The following is a 19,300-nucleotide window of genomic DNA, read 5'->3' on the forward strand; positions in this document are numbered from 1 at the left end:
CTTGAATTTTCAAGAGGAAATAGCTGTGTTCCCTAGAGAAGTTCAGAGGCTCGGGGTTGTGCAGTGTGATGTTAGTTTTACACAACAAAAATACATTTTGAGGGTAAAACAGTCTTGCAAAATGAACTGCAATTCATGAAGCATGAAATCTATACACAGTGAGTAATGTATAGATCAGTATTTTAGGAGAAAGCAGGCTGAGCCAAGATTATTGTGACAGACAAATCTTTCTGTAACTCCGACCAAAGGACAGGAAATCCATGTGACTATTCTTAGTTCATTTCCAAATCACAACTGTACTTGAAAAAAGAGATCATTAATTCACTGGACTTAAAACAATTCAGTATTTTAGAATTTGTAAGCCCTCTGAAAATTCTTTAATGAAAAGCCACCAAACAACAGCAGACCCCTACTCAATGGATCTGAAGTGTACTGACAACATGTTCCTTTTTCTGGTTTACCCCTTTCCATGCTGTGCAGTAGTATTAAGCCACAGATCTTTTTCAAAGGCCACTGTAAAACCACAGCACTGGAGACAACTCAAACTGGCAACTCAGTCTCCTCAGAAAACACTATAAAGCAACCACAACCTGTCCCCTGCTTGTGCCAAGATACATTATTTCCCCAGTGGCCAGCTGACCTGTACTTCAGGACGTGTTTTTTTCAGTTCACTTGGCAAGTACTGGTCAATCTACAACTTAAGTAAATGATCTCTTCTTGCTGACAAACAGAGCATCTAATCCTGGCACTGCAAAGACATTAAGGCTAGTTAGGATCCATCTTTACAGATCAGTAACGAAACCTTAAAAGTAACCAAGCAGTCCTCCACAGTGATGAAAATGGATCACCGGCACTTTCAATACCTCTCTGTATCCCATAGTTGCAGGTTCTTGTTCTGGTCTTTTCAAAACATCTAAATATTTGTTGTTGCTAATCTCTGTGTCTCCTTTGTTTGGCACCATGTGAGTGCTGGACACCAATTTAATGCAGCTTGGGCCATCATATTTATCTCACCTCCCAGGAGAGCCAGGGTAGACACTATGGCAAGGTCAACTCTTAAGTTTGGACACCAGTGACCAAATTTCTCGAGGAAATTAATGACCTCTCCATATCCCCTGTACTGACATCTGCTGGGATAAATAAGTGCTTTTAATATTTTAGCTCCTCTGTGTTAGCCACAAGGAAGTGAAAGGGAGAGTGTTCTACAAACAGAACTATAACACAAGCAAAATATACACAATAACAGTTTTATTTTTCCTTTCCATAATCTCAGAATAATGGATATCTGCATTGTCTGATAAAAGTTTTGTTGCCTTAAAATTGGGAGCAGAAAAATCTCCAGGCTTAGTAGATAAGATGGAGAACAGCTCTTTAATGAAGGCCTTCTGGCATGAGTGGTACAGAAAAGACACACCCCGTGTCCAGTGGTTCTACAATTTTATGGTATTATGCATCCAATCCCAGAACTGTCTGCCCCCCAGCTCCTCCCCAAATCTGCTCCCCAGCATGCCTCTCTGGAATTGAGTTGAGGATCTCAAGACCCCTTTCTTCCTCATCTTTTTCATGGCACGTACTGTTTTCGGAGTTTCTTGAAGATTCCAGGCCTGAGGGTTGCTTTGGATATGATGGTATCTTGTTGTTCAGGCCTGGGGTGCAAGTGTTCTTAAACATAACAGGTGTTTACTATAGTCCTGCCTTGAAAGGAGCCTAAACAAGCCTAAAGAATTTAGAAAATTCAATATGAAATGGGGGAATAGGGTTTAGTAAGTGTTAACTACTATTATAAAGTGTGAGAGACTAAACAATTATACTAAAAAGCTATATTTACTACACAGCTGATTCTAAAATCTACAGAAAGCTAAAAATCCTAAAAATTCTGAGGTATCAGTCCCCCCTTTACCAAGGACGGCCTGGTCAAAAAAAAAAAAAAAACAAACACACCAGCTAGAGAAGAAGCTGGGAATCCCCATATGTTATTAGCCTAGCTTGTTATGCACCTCTTGGTTGTGGTTAAAAAATCCCTTTTGCCAAGTTCTGGGACAAATCAATGGGTAAACATTAAATGTGCCATCAGCTAGCAAAGCTTTTGAAATTGTTTTTCCTTACTACAAGCCTGCTCATACTAAGGTTCATGCTACTATTAAATCTGATACAGTTCTGATGCTCAGCAATTTTAAGGTTCTTTTTTTGTGTTGTTTTGGGACATATCTTTCAAATTCTTCATGAATTGGCATATTCTTACATTTATTAGCCCAATTATTAGCAGAAGTTACCATCACCAATCATCCAGCAAAAAGACTGAAACATCCTAATCATATGTTTTGACAAGTGAGTTAAAAGTATTTAACAGAATCACATTCTTCTGCACCAGTCTCCCAGGACTATCTGACCTTTAGACTTTTACAACAGCTTTTCCAAGATTTTCTCCCTTTAACATTCCAATGAAAGCCATTGGCATGTTCTCAAATCCTTCAGTGACTTGTTCATGGTACTTCACTTTTCCCTGTCAAAAGTAAGAAAGGAAATTGCTGAGTTTTCATCCACAAAATTGAATTAATTGCAACAAAATTTTCTCCAGCATGTATGATTCATCTGAAACATGCAAGCTGGCATGCACCAGGCTAACTCTGTAAAACTAAGTAGGCTGCTGTGAGGATCTGCTTTTGTTGTAAAACCTTCTGCTTGGAGTCATAACAGGGAGCAAAAGTCACTGCCAGACATTCCAGAATAGATTAAGTGCTACTTGGTCCCCAAATAATTGATAGGTGGGATTTCCCCAAAGCCAGGCCTGTCTCTACCCATACAGAAATATGGAATTGCAAATCCAGGTGATCAAAAGCTGATCCATCCCAAATCCTCATGTTTGTGAAAGCCAGAGCCTCTTAGCCTTTAGTGTTCACACTTACAAACTTCTCACAACCATAAACCAACTTAGTTACTAACTCAGCCTCTATTTAGAAAAATAAAATATAATAAATTCCATACTAAGTCCCTTTAAAGTCCAGCCCCCAATTCCATAAAAACATTCATTCTTGCCAGTAATTTCAGCACAACATTACAATGGAAATCCTTGCTCATACTACAAATGACCAAATGAGAAATAGAGGAATTACCCCAAATATGAAAACCTTCATTAGCAAATAACTGTTTTGAATTACTCTGGAAGCATCCTTTTTCAAAGCCTACATGTATTCTGGAATATATCTAATTCCAAAAGCTAATACCACTGGTCTCAACAAAGCAGAAGGGATCAGGCATGTTTACTATGGTTTGAGTGTTCCCAAAAGGCTCAAAGACCATGTCAGGGAAAAGAAAAGTACTATGCTGGGACCTCACCTAAACAGCTATGACACGAGACCCCTTGCAAAGAGGGAAGCTAAGGTGTGAGTACACCTTACAGAAAACTATCCCTTCCTTCCTTACCTCCACAACCCACTTTAGCAGGGCCTTCACGCCTTCCTCCAGGCGGTTTTTCCAGCGGCTCACAAGAAACCCTTCCATTTGAAGCTCTTTGAAAATCATTGGAATCTGCATGTAAGGCCCTGAAAGAGAAGGGAACCAGAAAGCAATCTGCAGTGTCAATTTCATTTAAAAAAAATCCCAAGCATAAAACAGGCTTTTAGCAGTAAACACCACTGAATCACTTTTGTTTCAGTCAAAAGGAACAGATATTTTTTCTCCAAACAGAATTTCCAGGACAACAGACCAAGGATTCATGGATAAACAGCCACACAGGGAAATAAAAGCCTGATCTGTAATGCTGGGGGACTAAACACCAACATTTCTGAAAACAGCTTCATTCAGAAGTAAACTCGCCTCAGCTTTAACTGAGGTACTTCAGCTGAATCTCAAAAATACTGTTTTGACAGGTTGTTTGACAGCCTGCCAGGCTCTCATCCTCTTTCTAACTCCCAAAACTTAAGTTATAAACTCTGAAACACAGTTCCTCAATGACAAAAATGTGGATAGTGTCCTCACTCTCAAAAGCCTGTTTCATTTTTTAATGTGATCTGAGAGTCCAAAGCCAGTCAGTTGTCAAAGAGAATTCAGACCTCCCATTTCTTCTAGAAGGCAATTTTGGAAAACTTAAATGTTATTGAAAGTGAATATTCATCTCAGCCATATTTCTCAGCAGTTTCACTAGTAGCTGAAATGTTATGGTGGGGGGGCAGGTGGGAAAGAAACGCTAGGATGCATCGTCTAAAAACCTGAGGGAAATCCATTATCTCATCTAAAAGTGTGTACTACTGTGTAAATGACATCATGCACCACACCAGCCTTCTATGATCTATATTTGCTTAGAGCCCTGTGGAGTCCTGTTTAAAGTAGTTTAGTCACTTCTTCATTTCTAATCAGCTGATGTTTTCCATCCAGTGTGAGTGTGCACAAAGGAGGATGAGTGCACGTACACACGAGGAGTGTGGTCATGCTCCCGCTGCCCCAGAGCAGTGGTTAGTTACCTGAATGTACACACATAAAACACTTAAATGGCACAGGGAAACAAATAATAAAATCTCAAAAGACTCCTGTTATGTCTCTCTGCCATCACCAAACAGGAAATCATTTTAGACACAATAAAGCAGGCCCACACCTTTCTGAGGAACAGAGTCATTGTACAGAGAGATGGCTCCACAGACTGCAATCCTTCCATATTTCTTCATGTGGTTGATAGCAACACTGGCAAATTCTCCACCCACCTGCAAAAACCAGAGCATGTTTAGCTTTAGAGACAATCCAGCATTTAGTATTGATTACCAAAATCTGCCAACCTTGCATCATTGCACCAAGGGGTGCAGTCAGGCAGTGGAGAGGTGAGTTGCACCACTCCAAAGATTTGGTGGCTACAGAAACTCTTACATTTAGACAACACTATAAGGACTCAATCTCACTCTTCTAAAAATTAGTTATGAAGCAAATCAGTTTTAATTCCAAATCTGCTTCACAGATCTTGGTTTGGAAGTGTTGAGCACATAGATCCCTCCTCCTAATGGCATGTCTAGGGCCAGTAAGAAGCACCAGCTTATCCCACACACCAGTCTGCACTTTTACATCTTCACATCGCGGTGATGTCAAGCTTTTACTTAATGATTCTCTTCTTCAAAACAGGGATGTGTTTTTTATCAGAAGCTTTTAATGGTGAGAAGCTGTGAGAAAGTCTACTGCTGGGGGGAACTCTGCACAGAAGTTGGAAGTGAGAGGAAAGGGAATGGATGTGACCATAAAACATAATTAAGACCTTGGCAGCACTGGACATGAAATTCAGAAGGATAAGACAAAGTAACCAGGAGCTTCTGGAACCCTGCTCCTTGAACTTGGCATTCCTGTCAATTACCAGGGCAAGGCAGGTATGTTGCAATCCACATATGACTGTAATCCCTGGTTCGCCAGACTGCTGAAAGAAGGATGACCTAAAGAGGTGATGATGGCTTTTTTTAAACCAGGTAGCTAGCCAGGGAGTTTTAGGCCACTACATCTGCTAATGCCTCTGTGCCCAGGTATTATATTATCAGGTATAATACATACGTTAGCTGTAGGAAAGTTAGTAGGAAATTAAAAGAGCCAGGGCTGGTTGTCTGTTTTGAAGGTGAACTGACATGGTTTAACTGCATCCATACTGTTAAACTCTCTTCAGAACAACATGGTGACATTCAAACAGCCTACTGAGAACAGTACACAGTCCCCGTTTATCCCAGCTATACTTGGGAGAGGTCAGAAACCCTCTATGGGCCAGTCCAGTAGTTTTACAAGTGGGCCTTGCCATTCTTTTGTTTACAAGCACCAGTGCAGCCCCCGTGACCACATAATACGGAGCAATCTACACTCACTCCCCTTCTGCAATAGCAGAGAACTGGCTTTGGTCCAGGGTGGGCCAGGAATGGACTGGAGCTGTCTCTGTTCAGCATCAGTTAAATGTTACTGTGACCCTTACCTCCCCAAAATTGGCCACACTTTCAGAGAGAGAAGTAAAACTTCTTTCTCTCTGTTCACAAACACTGCCAACAGTCCAGCTTTGCCTTTCAATCTTTGTCCTTTCTGTTGCTGCCCAAGTCAGCTGCAGAAAAATGTGTGGAAAGGGAACAGGAAAGCAGAAAGTTCTTTTTCTTGATTAAATGGATCTCAGTATTGAGTTCCTGGTGTAGTCTGCAATTAGATGTATACAATATTGAGATCCTGCTGTAACTTATGGAAAATGACAACTGCCCAGGGTAAGGCCTTCTCTCTGAACTCACATTATCAAAGAAACAGTCGTAGCCATCAGGAGAGGCTTTGCTCAGTGCTTCATCCAAAGATTTAACAGTCCTGTAATTAAAAGCTTCATCAAAGCCTATTTTTTTCAGATAGGCAACCTTGTCATCTGAGCCAGCACAGCCAACCACTTTGCAACCCTGCAGGGAAAGGAAAACAACATTTTTAAGTATCCCCTGACAACACAGGCTGACACTCAAAGAGTGCTGGGTGCAGACCTCACCCTTAAAGTGCAGCCATTATCACCATATGAGTTCCTGAGCTCTAGGAAACATTTAACTAGCTTTGATACATCTTCAGGAGCTTGTTCCATCCCAAGATCCCAGTGCGGGATGCTTGCCCTACTGATCATTCATAGCCTTGTTGCCCTGTCTCCCAGCTGAGCCTCCTGAGGAGCAAGTATGAGCGGTTCAAGCCACTCACCCCAATTTTAGCAAGCTGCCCAACCACGGAGCCCACAGCACCAGCTGCAGCATTAACCAGCACCGTCTCTCCTGGCTTCATCTTGCAGACCTCCAGCAGTCCAAAATACGCAGTGAGGCTGTGAAGAAAAGGGAAAAATGGCTCAGTGAGGAGTAAAAAATGACAGACTCAGAGATAGGACTTGACCACATTGAACCACAATATCATCACAATCAGAACAAGATTTGGTTTTCCTTATTCTTTATGAAATACAAAAATTAACCCAACCTTCTTACTTTTTTTCTTTATTATAGCTCCTCAAAGAGAGGCACCATAATCTCCAAGGCAAATCTCCTCTGATCTAGAGGGTGGGCCAAACTTCAGGTCTTCTACAGGGTAAGGGCAACCAGAATCACATGTTTCTTATCAGAGTGAACAGGCAACATGCTTGTAGAACAAGACAAGGGTCATACAGATAGGCAGAAAAATCCTGCACAGCAAAATCCAGATGATAGTTGCCTTTTCATCTCAAGACTCACCCTGGCATGCCAACCGTTCCAAGAGCTAGAGATTTGGGGAGTGATTCTGGCCAACTGGAAGGAAGGAGATGTAGGTTTTTCCCATCAGAGATGAAATGAGTTCTCCAGCCACTGTCAGCCACAACAAAGGCTCCCACTGTGAAAGCAGGATTCTTGCTTTCTACAATCCTGAAGAGAGAGGAAAAAAAAAGAATACCCTGTCAGAGACAAATCAGTACTGATTCTTCAAAGAAATATTTCAAATCAGGACATTTAGCCCATGCCTGCTGATGCTGTAGGTGTCAAGTGCCTTTCCTGAAATGTCTGCAATCTCTTATTACCAGGGAGACATTGGCCAAGATGATTCTAGACTCAGCTCTGCCCACAAAAAATCCAGTTTTTCCACATGAGTGCCAACTCTTTTTTTGACTGTCACCTAGTATGAGTTCAGACTAGGCTTCTGTTAGCTAGAATGCAGGAAGGAGAATGCTGGCAATAAAGCACAGGAGCTGCAGATAGGCTGTAACAAGCAACTCCCTTCTCAGACAACCTGAAACCCATTTAAAAAGTTGAAGATCCTGAAGATGGAACCTCTTGGGGTAATGAAACCAGAGAGAAAGCAGTATATAAAAAGAGGGAGAAATTCATATCAGCAGTGTCTCTTTACCAAATGAAACTTCAATTTCCTTGTCTCAACAGGAAAACTATGTTGGAAAAGGGTAGGTAAGCAGCTTTGAATTATTAGAAACAGTTGGCCTTCTGTTCAGCAGACTTGGTTATTAATTTACCCCAGGCCTCTGTGTTCCTGCAGAGAAACACAAGAGTCAAAGGCCACAGATGTTCCTAAGCAGCAACTTACAGGCAGCACAGCAGCAACAAGCTGAAAAAGGGAAACATCTGTGTAGCTAAATTACCACAAGCTTGCAGAAAAGATGGACTTACAGCCCTTTCGCTGGAGCTGCATTTTTCAGTGACTGTGAGATATTTTCAGCTGGAGCAGATAGCAGGCATGGTTGTGGGCATACAATTACTAGTACATCAGGTTTTAAAATGTGAGGGTGGCACCTATGGCAAATACAATAGTTGGTCCTTCATACCTGTAAAATTTGCCTTTGAGACCATAATCACCAGAAATAATGTATAGGTTTTGTCAGATGCCTAAATGCTCTCCAAAAGAGGCAAAAGTGGTTCTTAGAGGAAAAACAGATTCCAACCAATTACATATAAGAATACAGTTGCAGAAGTATGCAGACTCAAGTCAAGAATAGGTAACACAGACTGCAGATGTCTCCAACTTCAGCACATTCTTCTTGAGATCTGCCATATGCATGGATAACAAGAACTGAAGATCTTACCTGGCAACCTGTGTGCCTATCATTATGTCCCCTTCCTTCATGTCCCTTCGACTGTAAGGTCTGTAACAGAGGCAACCATGGCTTATTGTGAGCAACTTTAATAATATTCGAGATACACTATGACAATTGTAGCTACTGTCTGACCAAAAAGAGAATACCAGCAGTGCTGCTGAACAGATCACAAAGAGCTTGTCACTGTAGTGGCATAACTGGATGTTTTCCAGAGCCAGCTACTTGAGCATCCTATCTTGACCAAATACTAGACGGGAGTGTTGGGGGACACCATATCACTAATCTTCCCAGCATGGTCCACCACCACAAGAAGCCTAAGACTCAGAGAACTGACATCTGCATCCACCAGCATCCTCTTCAAAATACCTAGATTCCCTGACCTTCAACTGCCCCCTATTAACATCAGTCTATCAGCAATGTCCGACTTAGAATATGTACTCTTAAGTAAAAGGTTGCTAAGGTAAATGAAGCAGGTACTTCTACAGGCCTGCAGTTTCATTTGAGCCTGTTGCATTTCAGTGGAACACACAACAAGGAAAAACAGCAGATTCAAAGAAAAGGGCAGCAGCTAAATTTTCCTAGTGTCTAGCTAAATGTGGCGCAGCTCCATATTTTGAGTCTTGTAATTTACACACATTTTATAAAAAGCAGACAAAGGCATTAGGATTCTGACAACAAGGGTTGTTGTTGACAACTCTCAGTACATGTTCCTTTGAGTTTTAAGTGGCTGATGGAATTAGGCATCTTAGCCAGTAATTCATAAAGAAGAAAAATATATACCTCATGTAAGGATCAACACTGAGAAACACTGATTCAAGCAGCAACTCTGCAACAAAAGACAAAGCAAATTCCTGGACATTAGCAGTGCAGCAAAGCATAGTTTCCACAAGTCAGTCTTTCAGCTAAATTAATTGGAATTCCTGACAGCTCAAAACCTCCATGCTTTAGGGAAAACCTACCAGAAATAACTAATACATTCATTAGTTTTCATTATGGATATATGCTGTTACAAAGGACGTTTTCTGTAGTGTATCTAAGAGACCGGCTTATTTTCAACCCTGCTTTTTTTGCATCTGCCTCCTCTCTCTTTAGAAGAAGGCTCAAGTGGCCAGAACCCCTAAGTAAAACTCTTATTTTTGACCCATGTGTAAAAGGGCATCTCACGATTCAGCCACCAGAGGGTAGTAAGAAACCCTGGCTCAAGTCAAATACAAACACTACTTCACTGCCCTAAACAGAAAGCATTAATTTATCTTTTTTAAGTAGCTTAATCCACTTTACTGTCTCTAGTGACACTAGTTCTTGGAAAATGTACCATTAAACATATTTTAATTTAAATTCTTATTCACACCTCAGTTTTATCTGTTCATCTCCACCTACTAATACTTTTCATTGCCTGTGCTGCAGTGGTCTATTTAGTACAAGCTAGAAATACATTCAGATAGAAATATCTTCTCATTACTCGAGAGTGAGCAGGAAGGCCATGTAACATAAAGGGAAGGCCAACTTCTTTAAAAGTGTTACTGTAGTATGAAGTTATGTCTCTTTTTGCTGTAGGGATTAAATTGGGAAGGAAAAAATTACTCCATGTTCTTAAATACTCACAGGCATGAAATTTTTAAGTGTGTCTGTATATGTAAGAAGAAATCACTTTTCAAACATTTAAGTTGCAAACATAACTGGTACTTTAATGCAATTTCTTTTGTGAACCTTTTAAAGTTGAGTAAATTTTGTAAAGGACAAGTGGTGGGATGAAGCTCAAGACAGCATGGTCAGTGCAGATGTCCACGTGAAAGGAAAAATCAAAGTTCATTGTTTTATCAACAACTCTTGTATATAATAAGTTAACATATTCCTTACCCTTTTCAAAACAGACAACCACAGGCATAAAAACTGTCCATTTTTTACTGTTTATATTCACCCTGTCTTTCTGTTACAACAGATCAAATCTAACACGACTAAGGACTAGGCAAAAAAAATATAAGGACAGGCAAAAAAAAACCAGTGTTGAATGCAGGCAGAAGTCTCGCAGTGTTCCTTCTTAAAATAAAAAACTAACCTTTACCGACTCCAGCCTTGAGGTCTCCCAGCTGCAGGCTCATTGCCACTGCACAGTCTCTCTGCTCTCCCCCAGCACTGTTATCAGTATTTTCCCTACCAGCATGAAAAACTCCACTGAATACCTACTCCTAGATCTTGTCTCCTCCACCTTTTTCCAAAATATTTTTCAAAACAACGTTGATAAAAACCTTTCATTAGTAAAGCATGTCTGGATTTTACAACAGTTATCTCATTTTCTCTGTGTCATAATCAGCTTCTCTGTTTCTAAATTAAACAAATTCTGATTTCCTTGTGGCTGTGGGTTTTAAGGCTGTATCACTTCAGCAGTTTTCTCCAGTAAGCTTTATTTGCAAACAGGTTTGAATGTCTTTGTCATCCGGCACTAAGTGGAATTAGGCAGCTTGAAACTCTGAAAGGCATGGCCCAGATGCTGTGTGCTGGAGTTAGAAGCACTCAGCCATTGTTTCAAAGGGTATTATCAGAAGGCAGCACGACTTATAAATCACCAAACCCATCAGCACACTTGTTCTTCATGTCCAAGCCATGTCACAGCATTTTTGAAGGTACAAGCCAGAGAAACATGCAAACAGTTCTAAGGTGCACAGCAATCACAGGTAGCGCTTCACTCACCCCCATCCTTTAGATTTGGCAGCTCTATCTCTTTCAGGTCAAAGTCGCTGGGTTTGGGGAAACCTTCAAAATGCTTCTTCAGAACCCACGCCTTGGCAGTCACCATCCTGCACAACAAACAACACATAGAGCACCTGTCAAAGGGTTGCCTGACACTACTAGGCTGCTTGTGGCAGCTGGTTTATACTTCATGAGGCAGAACAATTATCTTGATAATGTGCCATCACACAAGAAAGCCATTGCTTACTTGTGGCAGTATCACCAGATTAAGAAAATGTCTGAAAAGGCCCGCATTGCCTTAGCAACCCAGAGCTTCCTGTGACTTGCCAGACCTTCCTGCCTGCTGGCAGCAAACCCTGGAGTGGGAACTCAGCCCTGGCATGTTGTATGACTTCCACCCTAAAGATACTGAAGGGAGAAAATCTACTGGTTTAACGTGAAAAAAAAAAATACTGTAAGGAAAAAATCCCTGATTACTTGGGACAAGTACTGAACCTAAACTTTTACAAGCTTGAACCAAAGTACAATTGAGAAAAGCAAAGGTAAGCACGACTTCTTTCTGTGACATTCATTATATTGAAAGAAAATGCTCCTCCGGTTGCCAAGCTTAGGGCTTGGAACTGGGAGCGCATTGTTACCAGTGTTTTCCACACAAGACAGAAAAAAAAAAAAAAACTTGCAATAATTCTAACCTCACAGGCCCTTTTTCCTTCTTATACAAGTGCACCAACAAGAAAGAGAAGTTATACTTAGGGCAGGCAGGTGGAAGGCTTTCTTCTGCTGTCAAGTCTACTCAATAACCTTCTGCACCCGACTCGGCTGGACTCCTTCAGTGACACACACTTTCAAAGTGAAAATGTAGGCTTTTATAGATAGGGCTGGTACCGCCCTCAGTACACTTCCCCAGGAGTAAGTGCAAACCATCAGCAAACATAGCATAGGACACACCCATTGTGTGTCACCTTTTTCCTATTAAGATATGAGATAATTCCTCCAGACCCCCCCAAGTTCAGTGCCCAGCCTGTTGCACAGGGACGTTACGCAACACGCGAAGCTGAATGCACAAACACGGGGTTCTAGAAACCACAAAAACCTGCAGTCCGGAGACCTATCCCACAGCACAGAAATTTCTTCGAATCAGTTTTTACCAGTCCAACCCTAGAACTCACAAAAGTTCTCCCTCTGGGGAAAAATATCTAACTAAAAAATGTCAAATTCAGTGTTCAATTTATCGTTTAGCATAGCAAGTGATCCATACGTTTGTCACTCGTGGCGTGTGCTCTGACATCCTTACTGTCCCCAATGCACGCCCCGAAGGATCAGAGCATTTGTGGTTAAGCCTCACCGTTGCCGAGCAACCTTAAGAAACATTAGCAAGCTTTGTCATTTTGCCTCGATTATGTTGCAATGAGGCATGTGGCCTGGAAGAAAAGTTTGTCCAGGGACCATGCGTCTTCAGCTTTTGTCCTTGCGAAAACATTCGAGTACAATGTGAAGGGTGAAAAGTGTAAAGAACCTAAAACATAGCGACGTGTTTAACTACAAAACTTATGGAGACAGAAGTACTAATCAGGAACAAGGACCTGAGGCGGGGGGGGGTGGGGAGGAGGAAGGGAGGGGAAGGCAAAGTGTTTTACTAAAGATGCACGTGCAAGGACTAATGAAAACAGGGCAAGCTCTCCATTATTTAGATAAAAACTTAAGCCACCAAATCCAGAAACTCATCAGCACTTAACAGGCTTCTGGGATGAAATAGAGGTATTCCTGGTTCCTCAATTAGAAATAAACACAGCACCGCTGAAGGGTTCCAGCACCAGAGCTGTGTGCTAGGGAAATCACTTATATCAAGACACCTTCCACAAAAGTAGAAAAGTATTATCAAATTCAATGTCAAAGCATCCCACACTCGGTAAATGGGCAGCCAAAACCAGCATTTCCATCTGCTGCTGTATTTGGTTTGGTATTAACAGTGCTTAGCTGTAACAAAAGATACCATGACACCGTAGCAATACCAAAGCAAAGCCAGCAAACGGGCTTACAGGAGCGAAAGGTGAGTTCAGAGTAACACAAAACTGATCCCACTCTCTCGCTTACACGCACAGGCACAGAGGGGGTTTGTCCCACCAGTGTACTCCAGCCAGGAATGACCAGGGACAAAGGGATGCTGGCTAAGCTGGCAGCTATTCGCTGATGTGCCATTTGTACCCCCGGGGAGTCAACAGTAATTCAGAAATGCTTTGACTCCCATCGTGTCCCACGTTTGTGAGTCATCAATATTGACTCCCTGCTTTTTGTCTCTTTTTTCTCTGCGCCCCAAGGCTCCAGCCCTGCTCTTTACATTCCCACCATCATCTCTTAATAGCTCGAGTCTTCGAACCTGATACAACCTGTTTCAGGCTGAGCCTTGTTTTCCCTACCTGGCCCCCTCAAACACTAATTACGTAATAATGATGATCTGCAATCCTAAATGCCATCAGTACAGGCCATTTCTATCCTCCTTCAACTGTTTCTTTTGGTGCTTCCACTCTTAGACCTCTCTTTCACACCAATCTTCACATTCCTATTAAAAAATTCTACTTTTTCAGAAAAGCAATGATCCTGCCTACAAACAATATTGAAAGATTAATTTCACTAAATTAGTGAAATTAATTTAGGCCTAATTTTGGAAACTGGAGAAAATTTCTGCTGCCCACTTCTCTCTTCCTACTGAAATCACATCCTTATAGCCACTTCAAGACTAGGAGTGTTTTCTGTAGGTTGTAAAACAAAAAACCAAACCAAACCAAAAAACCAGAAAACAGAACACAGGCATATATGCTTCATTAATGGATTCACAAACCAATTTCCAGGTTAACAAACCAAGATTATTTTGTATGTTTAGATATAAAATATAAGAAGTGGCAAGAACTACTTTTCTTAAGCATACCAAAGGATGCTTAAGCATACTCCAAAGGATAAATAGCAGTGATGCAACATTTTGGGGGTCCCATTTAAAGTTTTACTGAACTGAGCATGTGATAGTTACCATCTCAGCTCCAAAAGCAGTAACCTACCCTTGTAAACCGTAAAACTACTTCGTTTTCAGTGTCAGTAGGTTTGGATAATATATTTCTTTTGTGTATTTTCTGTATAAAGTGTTTTACAGACCATTATTACAGCAAAGAGGCTGTTATGATAAAAACTTCAGAAAGAATAGCCCAAGACAGTGATAAAAAGATTATTTAAAAAATAAGGTGATGCATTTCTGCTTGATTTTCTTACAAAAGAACCGCTGAAGCTTTTACTGAAATTGAAGTCTAAGATAGCATTTATTCTGATGTCCTTCAAACCCTCCTTGTCCCCTCATCTAGACCATCAAGTTATAAAATAATAAAGAACACCTAGGAAAGAAGTAATGGAACGGGAAATTTTGTTTCTTTGAACTAATCAAATACATAAGAAAGCAAAGATCTTACCTGTGTTCAGACACTGCAGTTGCTGCAAACTGTAGCTGAGCCGAAAGCAAAGCACTTCATGCAGGTTGTCACAGCTCGGTCTGCGAAATCAGCATGAGAAAAAAGGTTCAAATTCAGGGGAAAGAGGGAGAGAAGAAGGAAGAGGTGAAAACTGGAATCCCATACTACATACTAGCAACTGAAAAAGAAGATCAGGAATAAAAGAGACAGACAAGCCTGAAAAAAATCGAAATAGTTTGACTGGAGGCTGAGGAGCTGGTGGTGATACCTGAAATCTGGGAATATTCACATTCAAGTGGAAAAGCAGTAAAGCTCTCAAGGCAACATGAGTCAAACCAGAAAAGCTTACCTTTCTTAGGTAATCCCAGCTATTATTCCTAGCCTGGACTTGCCCAAATCTAACCTTGAGGACAAATTCTTTTTAGCAGCCTGTCAGTTACAAATAAGTTCAATTCAAATCTGGCGCTTAACAGTTCATTTTCCTGACACTCATAATTTGCAGTACTTTTATCTCCATTCTGAAGCAGGAACACCTCTGCTCACATCTACATTGGAAGAAAAGGGTATGATTAAAAGCTGAGTAAAGTGTATCCCCCAGACACGGTTTGTAGATCATTGCTGAGGAAAAACTCGCCATGACAGCAGTTTTTCAGGTAATCATCATCTCATCTAGTTTCTTTCCCCAGATCCAATTTATGACTCCTGCAGCGTTTCAAAGCAATCTGCCAGGCACCAGCATGAAGGACTCGCCAAATACCTTAGAAAACAAACAGCAACCTCCCCTCCCACCCCAGCCAAACAAACACAAAAGGACTTCTTGGCAGCAGAGACTGCCAAGGGAGTAAATAATACAGAGGCTACCTCAGGATCACATGCACATACAGAATTACCAATTACCTGGGAGTGATCATGGCCTCAAATCATATGTACCTACAAGTCTTAGCAAAAATTACCTGTTCCTCCCCTCTGGCTTAGCTATTACAATGCTTTCTCAAAATTTACTTTTTTTTTTTTTTTTCCTAAAAACAAAGTAAAGGCAAACCACTCCCGTGTTACTTTTGGCAGAGACTGTACTTCTAAGCAAGCATGACACTGCATTATGAAGCAATAAAGCTGAAACTTCACTTCCTTACGCAATACTATTAAGTCCTGGAAGAAGCTCAAAGATTGTAGGTGAATAGTCATGGCTCTGCTGCAAGACTTTGCTACCCTGCACTTTGTTACAAGGTTGTAATTCCAGCAGAGGTTCAAAAGAGCAAGTTCATATGAGGAGGTGAAAAGGGAAGCAATACCTTCACTGAAACAGGTCTGTTGCCCTTCAGCTCTCGGAAATTGCATATAGTGAGATTCTTTAGAACAGTAACAAAAAAAGAAGCAGGAAGTCGACAAATAGGAAGATGGGATTGAGTGCACTCTCAGCAATTTTGCAGATGACACCAAATTGGGTGGGAGTTGATTTGCGGGAGGGTAGAAATGCTCTGCAGAGGGGTCTGGACAGGCTGCATCGATGAGCCAAAGCTAATTGTATGAGGTTCAACAAAGCCAAGTGCTGGACCTTACCAAGGGGTTCACAACAACCCCAGGCAGCACTACAGGCTAGGTGGGGAAGGTGTCTGGGAAGCTGCCCAGCAGGAAAGGACCTGGGGGTGCTGGTCGACAGCAGCTGAACATGAGCCAACAGTGTGCTCAGGTGGCCAAGAGGGCCAATGGCATCCTGCCCTGGATCAGAAATACAAGCAATTCAGTGTGGCCAGCAGGACTTTGGCAAATGATCACTCACCTGCACTGGTGAGGCTGCACCTCAAATTCTGTGTCCAGTTCTGGGCTCCTCACTTTAAGAAAGACATTGAGGTGCTGGAGCAAGTCCAGGGAAGGACAATGGAGTTGGTGAAGGGTCTGGAGAGTAAGTCATACGAGAAGCAGCTGAGGGAGTTGGGGTTGTTCAGCCTGGAGAAAAGGAGGGTCAGGGAAGACCTTATCGCTCTCTACAACTACCTGAAAGATTATAGCCAGATAGGTGTTGGTTGGTCTCTTCTCCCAGGTAACAAGTGATAAGACAGGACTAGAGGAAATGGCCTCGAGCTGTGCTCGAGGTTTAGATCAGATATTATGAAAGTTTTTTTCACATCAAGAGTTGGAATAGGCTGCTCAGGGAAGTGGTGGAATCACCATCCCTGAAAGTGTTCAAAAAACATGTGGATACGGCACTTGAGGACATGGTTTACTTGTGAACATGGTGGTGGTGCTGGGTTGACTGGAGCTGGACTTGATCTTAAAGCTCTTTTTCAATCTTAGCAATTCAGTGATTCTATGGGACACTGCAGGTGATGTGGGCTGACAAATCAAGCTGAAACTTCTTGAAGGGCCAGCTGTGCTTCCCTGGTCACTGCACAGCACTCATCAGATTCTTTCAAGCACTCTTTTTACTTCTCCCTTGCTTAAATGTTGATACAGGCCAAACACATATTGCAACATCAGTAAATGTAAAATTTCATCAAAGAGACATACTGCAGAACACTTTTGCTTCATGGATTTGCAGCAACACCCCTTTGCAGCATAAGCATCTTTTGCAGTGTAGTGTAGTAAGTGCAGTCAGAAGGGAAATGACAAACATGTTTTCAAGCCCCAGCCACCCCTCTGAGGCTTCCTCCTGTACTTCTGTAATATTGCAAGGGCAGATTGATCCTTGAACAAGTTCCTGCTCGTAATATGTAGATTGATCCTTGAACAAGTTCCTGCTCGTAATATGCACAACTAGCTTCTCCCTCAAGACAGAAACTTGCTGCTCCAGCCCACTTAGCATACAAAAGACATACCTGTTATCTGTTAACACTCCAAGAATTCTGCAGTATTAAGGAGACTGAGATGGATAAATGAAAAATTAAAAGGACATGAGGAAAAAAAAAAAAAGAGGGATATCAAGGAAAGTTGAAGAACCTGGAGTGGAAGAGTGCAAGCACAGAGAACTGATCAGCACAGCATCTGGAAAATGAGGCCTGAGGGCCTCCCTACTGCTGCAGCACACATAGGCTGAGCATGATACTTTACTCTTGTATTCTACCCTGACCATGGCAGGAGGGTTGGAACTAAATGATCTTTCAAGTCCCATCCAACCCAAATAATTTTATGATTCTCTGATAATGTGCATTATACCACATGTACAGCAGATACTTCCTAGCTCTGAAGTCACAAGTAGGTATTCTACTTGTAAAGGTACAAATATGGTATAGCTTCAGTAGTTTGTGATATGAGTATTTTAAGAAAAAGAAAGTATTTTATTTTTGTAAGTACAAGATACAGTGTAGTACAAGCAGCCACCTCTAACAGAAGAGAACCAGGACCTCTCCTTCAGGCAAGAAACATGCAAGCACATTTGCCAGAGACAGCAGATTTTTTTGTCTGTTAAAAATGATTAAAAAATCGTTCGGATCATTTTCAACCCGTCAAATAAAATGTGGCATTTGATGTGGCTGTATAGTTACACAGCATCAATCTGATTTGTCTCCATACTTTACAATAATTTTTCTCAGTATGGTGTTCAGATGTTAGCAAAGAAACAGCTGATAAGAGAGCATCAAGTTCTTCTGGCTGCAGTACCTCCAGCAGCAGTGCCTTAAACAGCAGCATCCAAGGTAATTCCTGAAGTGAGCAAATACACGATATTTTTTTCTCTGTAATGTAGCCCTGCAAGCTGAGTTATTTAAAATTATTAAAATAACATTAAACTCGATAGTTCAGGACAGTAAGTTTTACAGCAGACCTCAGTGGTCAATGGTCACTGTCCAGCTGATAGTGCAACACCGGAGCTCTCCTGCAAAATCCTGGTCTATTTATACAGCACAGCTACAGGAAGCTCAGGAAAGAGCAAATGCATCCAGCCGACTTTGCTTTCCCGCTCTAACCGACGCGGCAAGACATAGTTAGACAACTCTTGTTCTTCCAGTAACACGCACTCACAAATTTTGAACAAGTTCTCCTTACTCTGCTTGAATGGAAGCAATAGATTTGAACAGGCACAGATGGCTTTTTCTTTTTTTTTTTTCTTTTTTTGGAAGGGGGGGAGGGGGAGAACGGGGCGGGATAGTGGTGTAGTAGGAACGCATGTCCTAAGTATAGAACCGCACTTCCTTCATTTTAGACGGTTTCAGGGCGGTACAAAGACACCTCCCGCCGCAGCCCGGAGCCGCTGCACTCCAGCTCCTCAGCCCCTCCACAGAACCCCCACGACCGCCCGAGAGCCTTCTCGCGCTGCCCCATCGCCCGCGGGGCTCGGGCCGCCCTCCCTCACGGGACCCACACCCACCATTTCGAGCCCCCCGCCCCCGCCATTTCGCGCACCCCGCCCCCGCCATTGCCCGAGGGGCCCCTTCTCGGCCGCGCCCGCCCGCCCTCCTGGCCACAGTACAGCAGTGCTCACCCCCACCCAGCAGCGACGGGAACACCCCCAGTGCCTGCAGCGGAAAGGAGGCGCTGCAAGCCGTGCTGGGGCCGCCATGAGGCACCGCCTCTAACGGCCCGGGCGTTCGGCGCCAAAATTTGATCGTGGTGAGCGGCGGGAGCGGCTGCGCCCTGCGAGGCACCGGAATCGACGAGTGGCACCGGGATCGACGAGCGGCACCGG

The 19,300-nt window shown here is 42.3% G+C and overlaps 1 protein-coding gene across 3 annotated transcripts; it reads right to left on the minus strand.

Annotated features, from left to right (window-relative positions):
- Positions 1-1,233: 1,233 nt before the first annotated feature.
- PTGR1 (prostaglandin reductase 1) lies at positions 1,234-19,199 on the minus strand. Of its 3 annotated transcripts, none has more exons than XM_050329408.1 (11): positions 19,097-19,199; positions 14,680-14,759; positions 11,225-11,331; positions 9,314-9,359; positions 8,522-8,581; positions 7,188-7,355; positions 6,670-6,787; positions 6,231-6,386; positions 4,592-4,697; positions 3,424-3,542; positions 1,234-2,503 (listed from the first exon to the last, which is right to left on the minus strand). In XM_050329408.1, exons 3-11 carry the CDS (start codon positions 11,328-11,330, stop codon positions 2,393-2,395), a joined length of 990 nt encoding a protein of 329 aa, XP_050185365.1. In that variant the 5' UTR covers position 11,331; positions 14,680-14,759; positions 19,097-19,199; the 3' UTR covers positions 1,234-2,392. The 3 variants fall into 3 exon arrangements, with proteins under 3 accessions (XP_050185365.1, XP_050185364.1, XP_050185366.1); XM_050329407.1 differs by lacking the exon at positions 19,097-19,199 and adding an exon at positions 15,029-15,407; XM_050329409.1 differs by lacking the exons at positions 14,680-14,759; positions 19,097-19,199 and adding an exon at positions 11,974-12,044.
- Between the last annotated feature and the right edge of the window lie 101 nt (positions 19,200-19,300).

Source organism: Myiozetetes cayanensis, unplaced genomic scaffold, assembly GCF_022539395.1.
Source record: "Myiozetetes cayanensis isolate MyiCay16 unplaced genomic scaffold, myiCay2020 scf4, whole genome shotgun sequence".
Taxonomy (NCBI): domain Eukaryota; kingdom Metazoa; phylum Chordata; class Aves; order Passeriformes; family Tyrannidae; genus Myiozetetes; species Myiozetetes cayanensis.

Bases quoted from the DNA above. Each gene is read 5' to 3' on its own strand.
- PTGR1 (XM_050329408.1), bottom strand. From the start codon at position 11,330: ATGGTGACTGCCAAGGCGTGGGTTCTGAAGAAGCATTTTGAAGGTTTC. The intron at 4,698-6,230 runs GTGAGTTCAGAG...TGGTTTTTGCAG, and splicing joins ACGACTGTTTCTTTGATAAT to GTGGGTGGAGAATTTGCCAG. The intron at 3,543-4,591 runs GTGTGGGCCTGC...CTTCTCTTTCAG, and splicing joins TGACTCTGTTCCTCAGAAAG to GGCCTTACATGCAGATTCCA.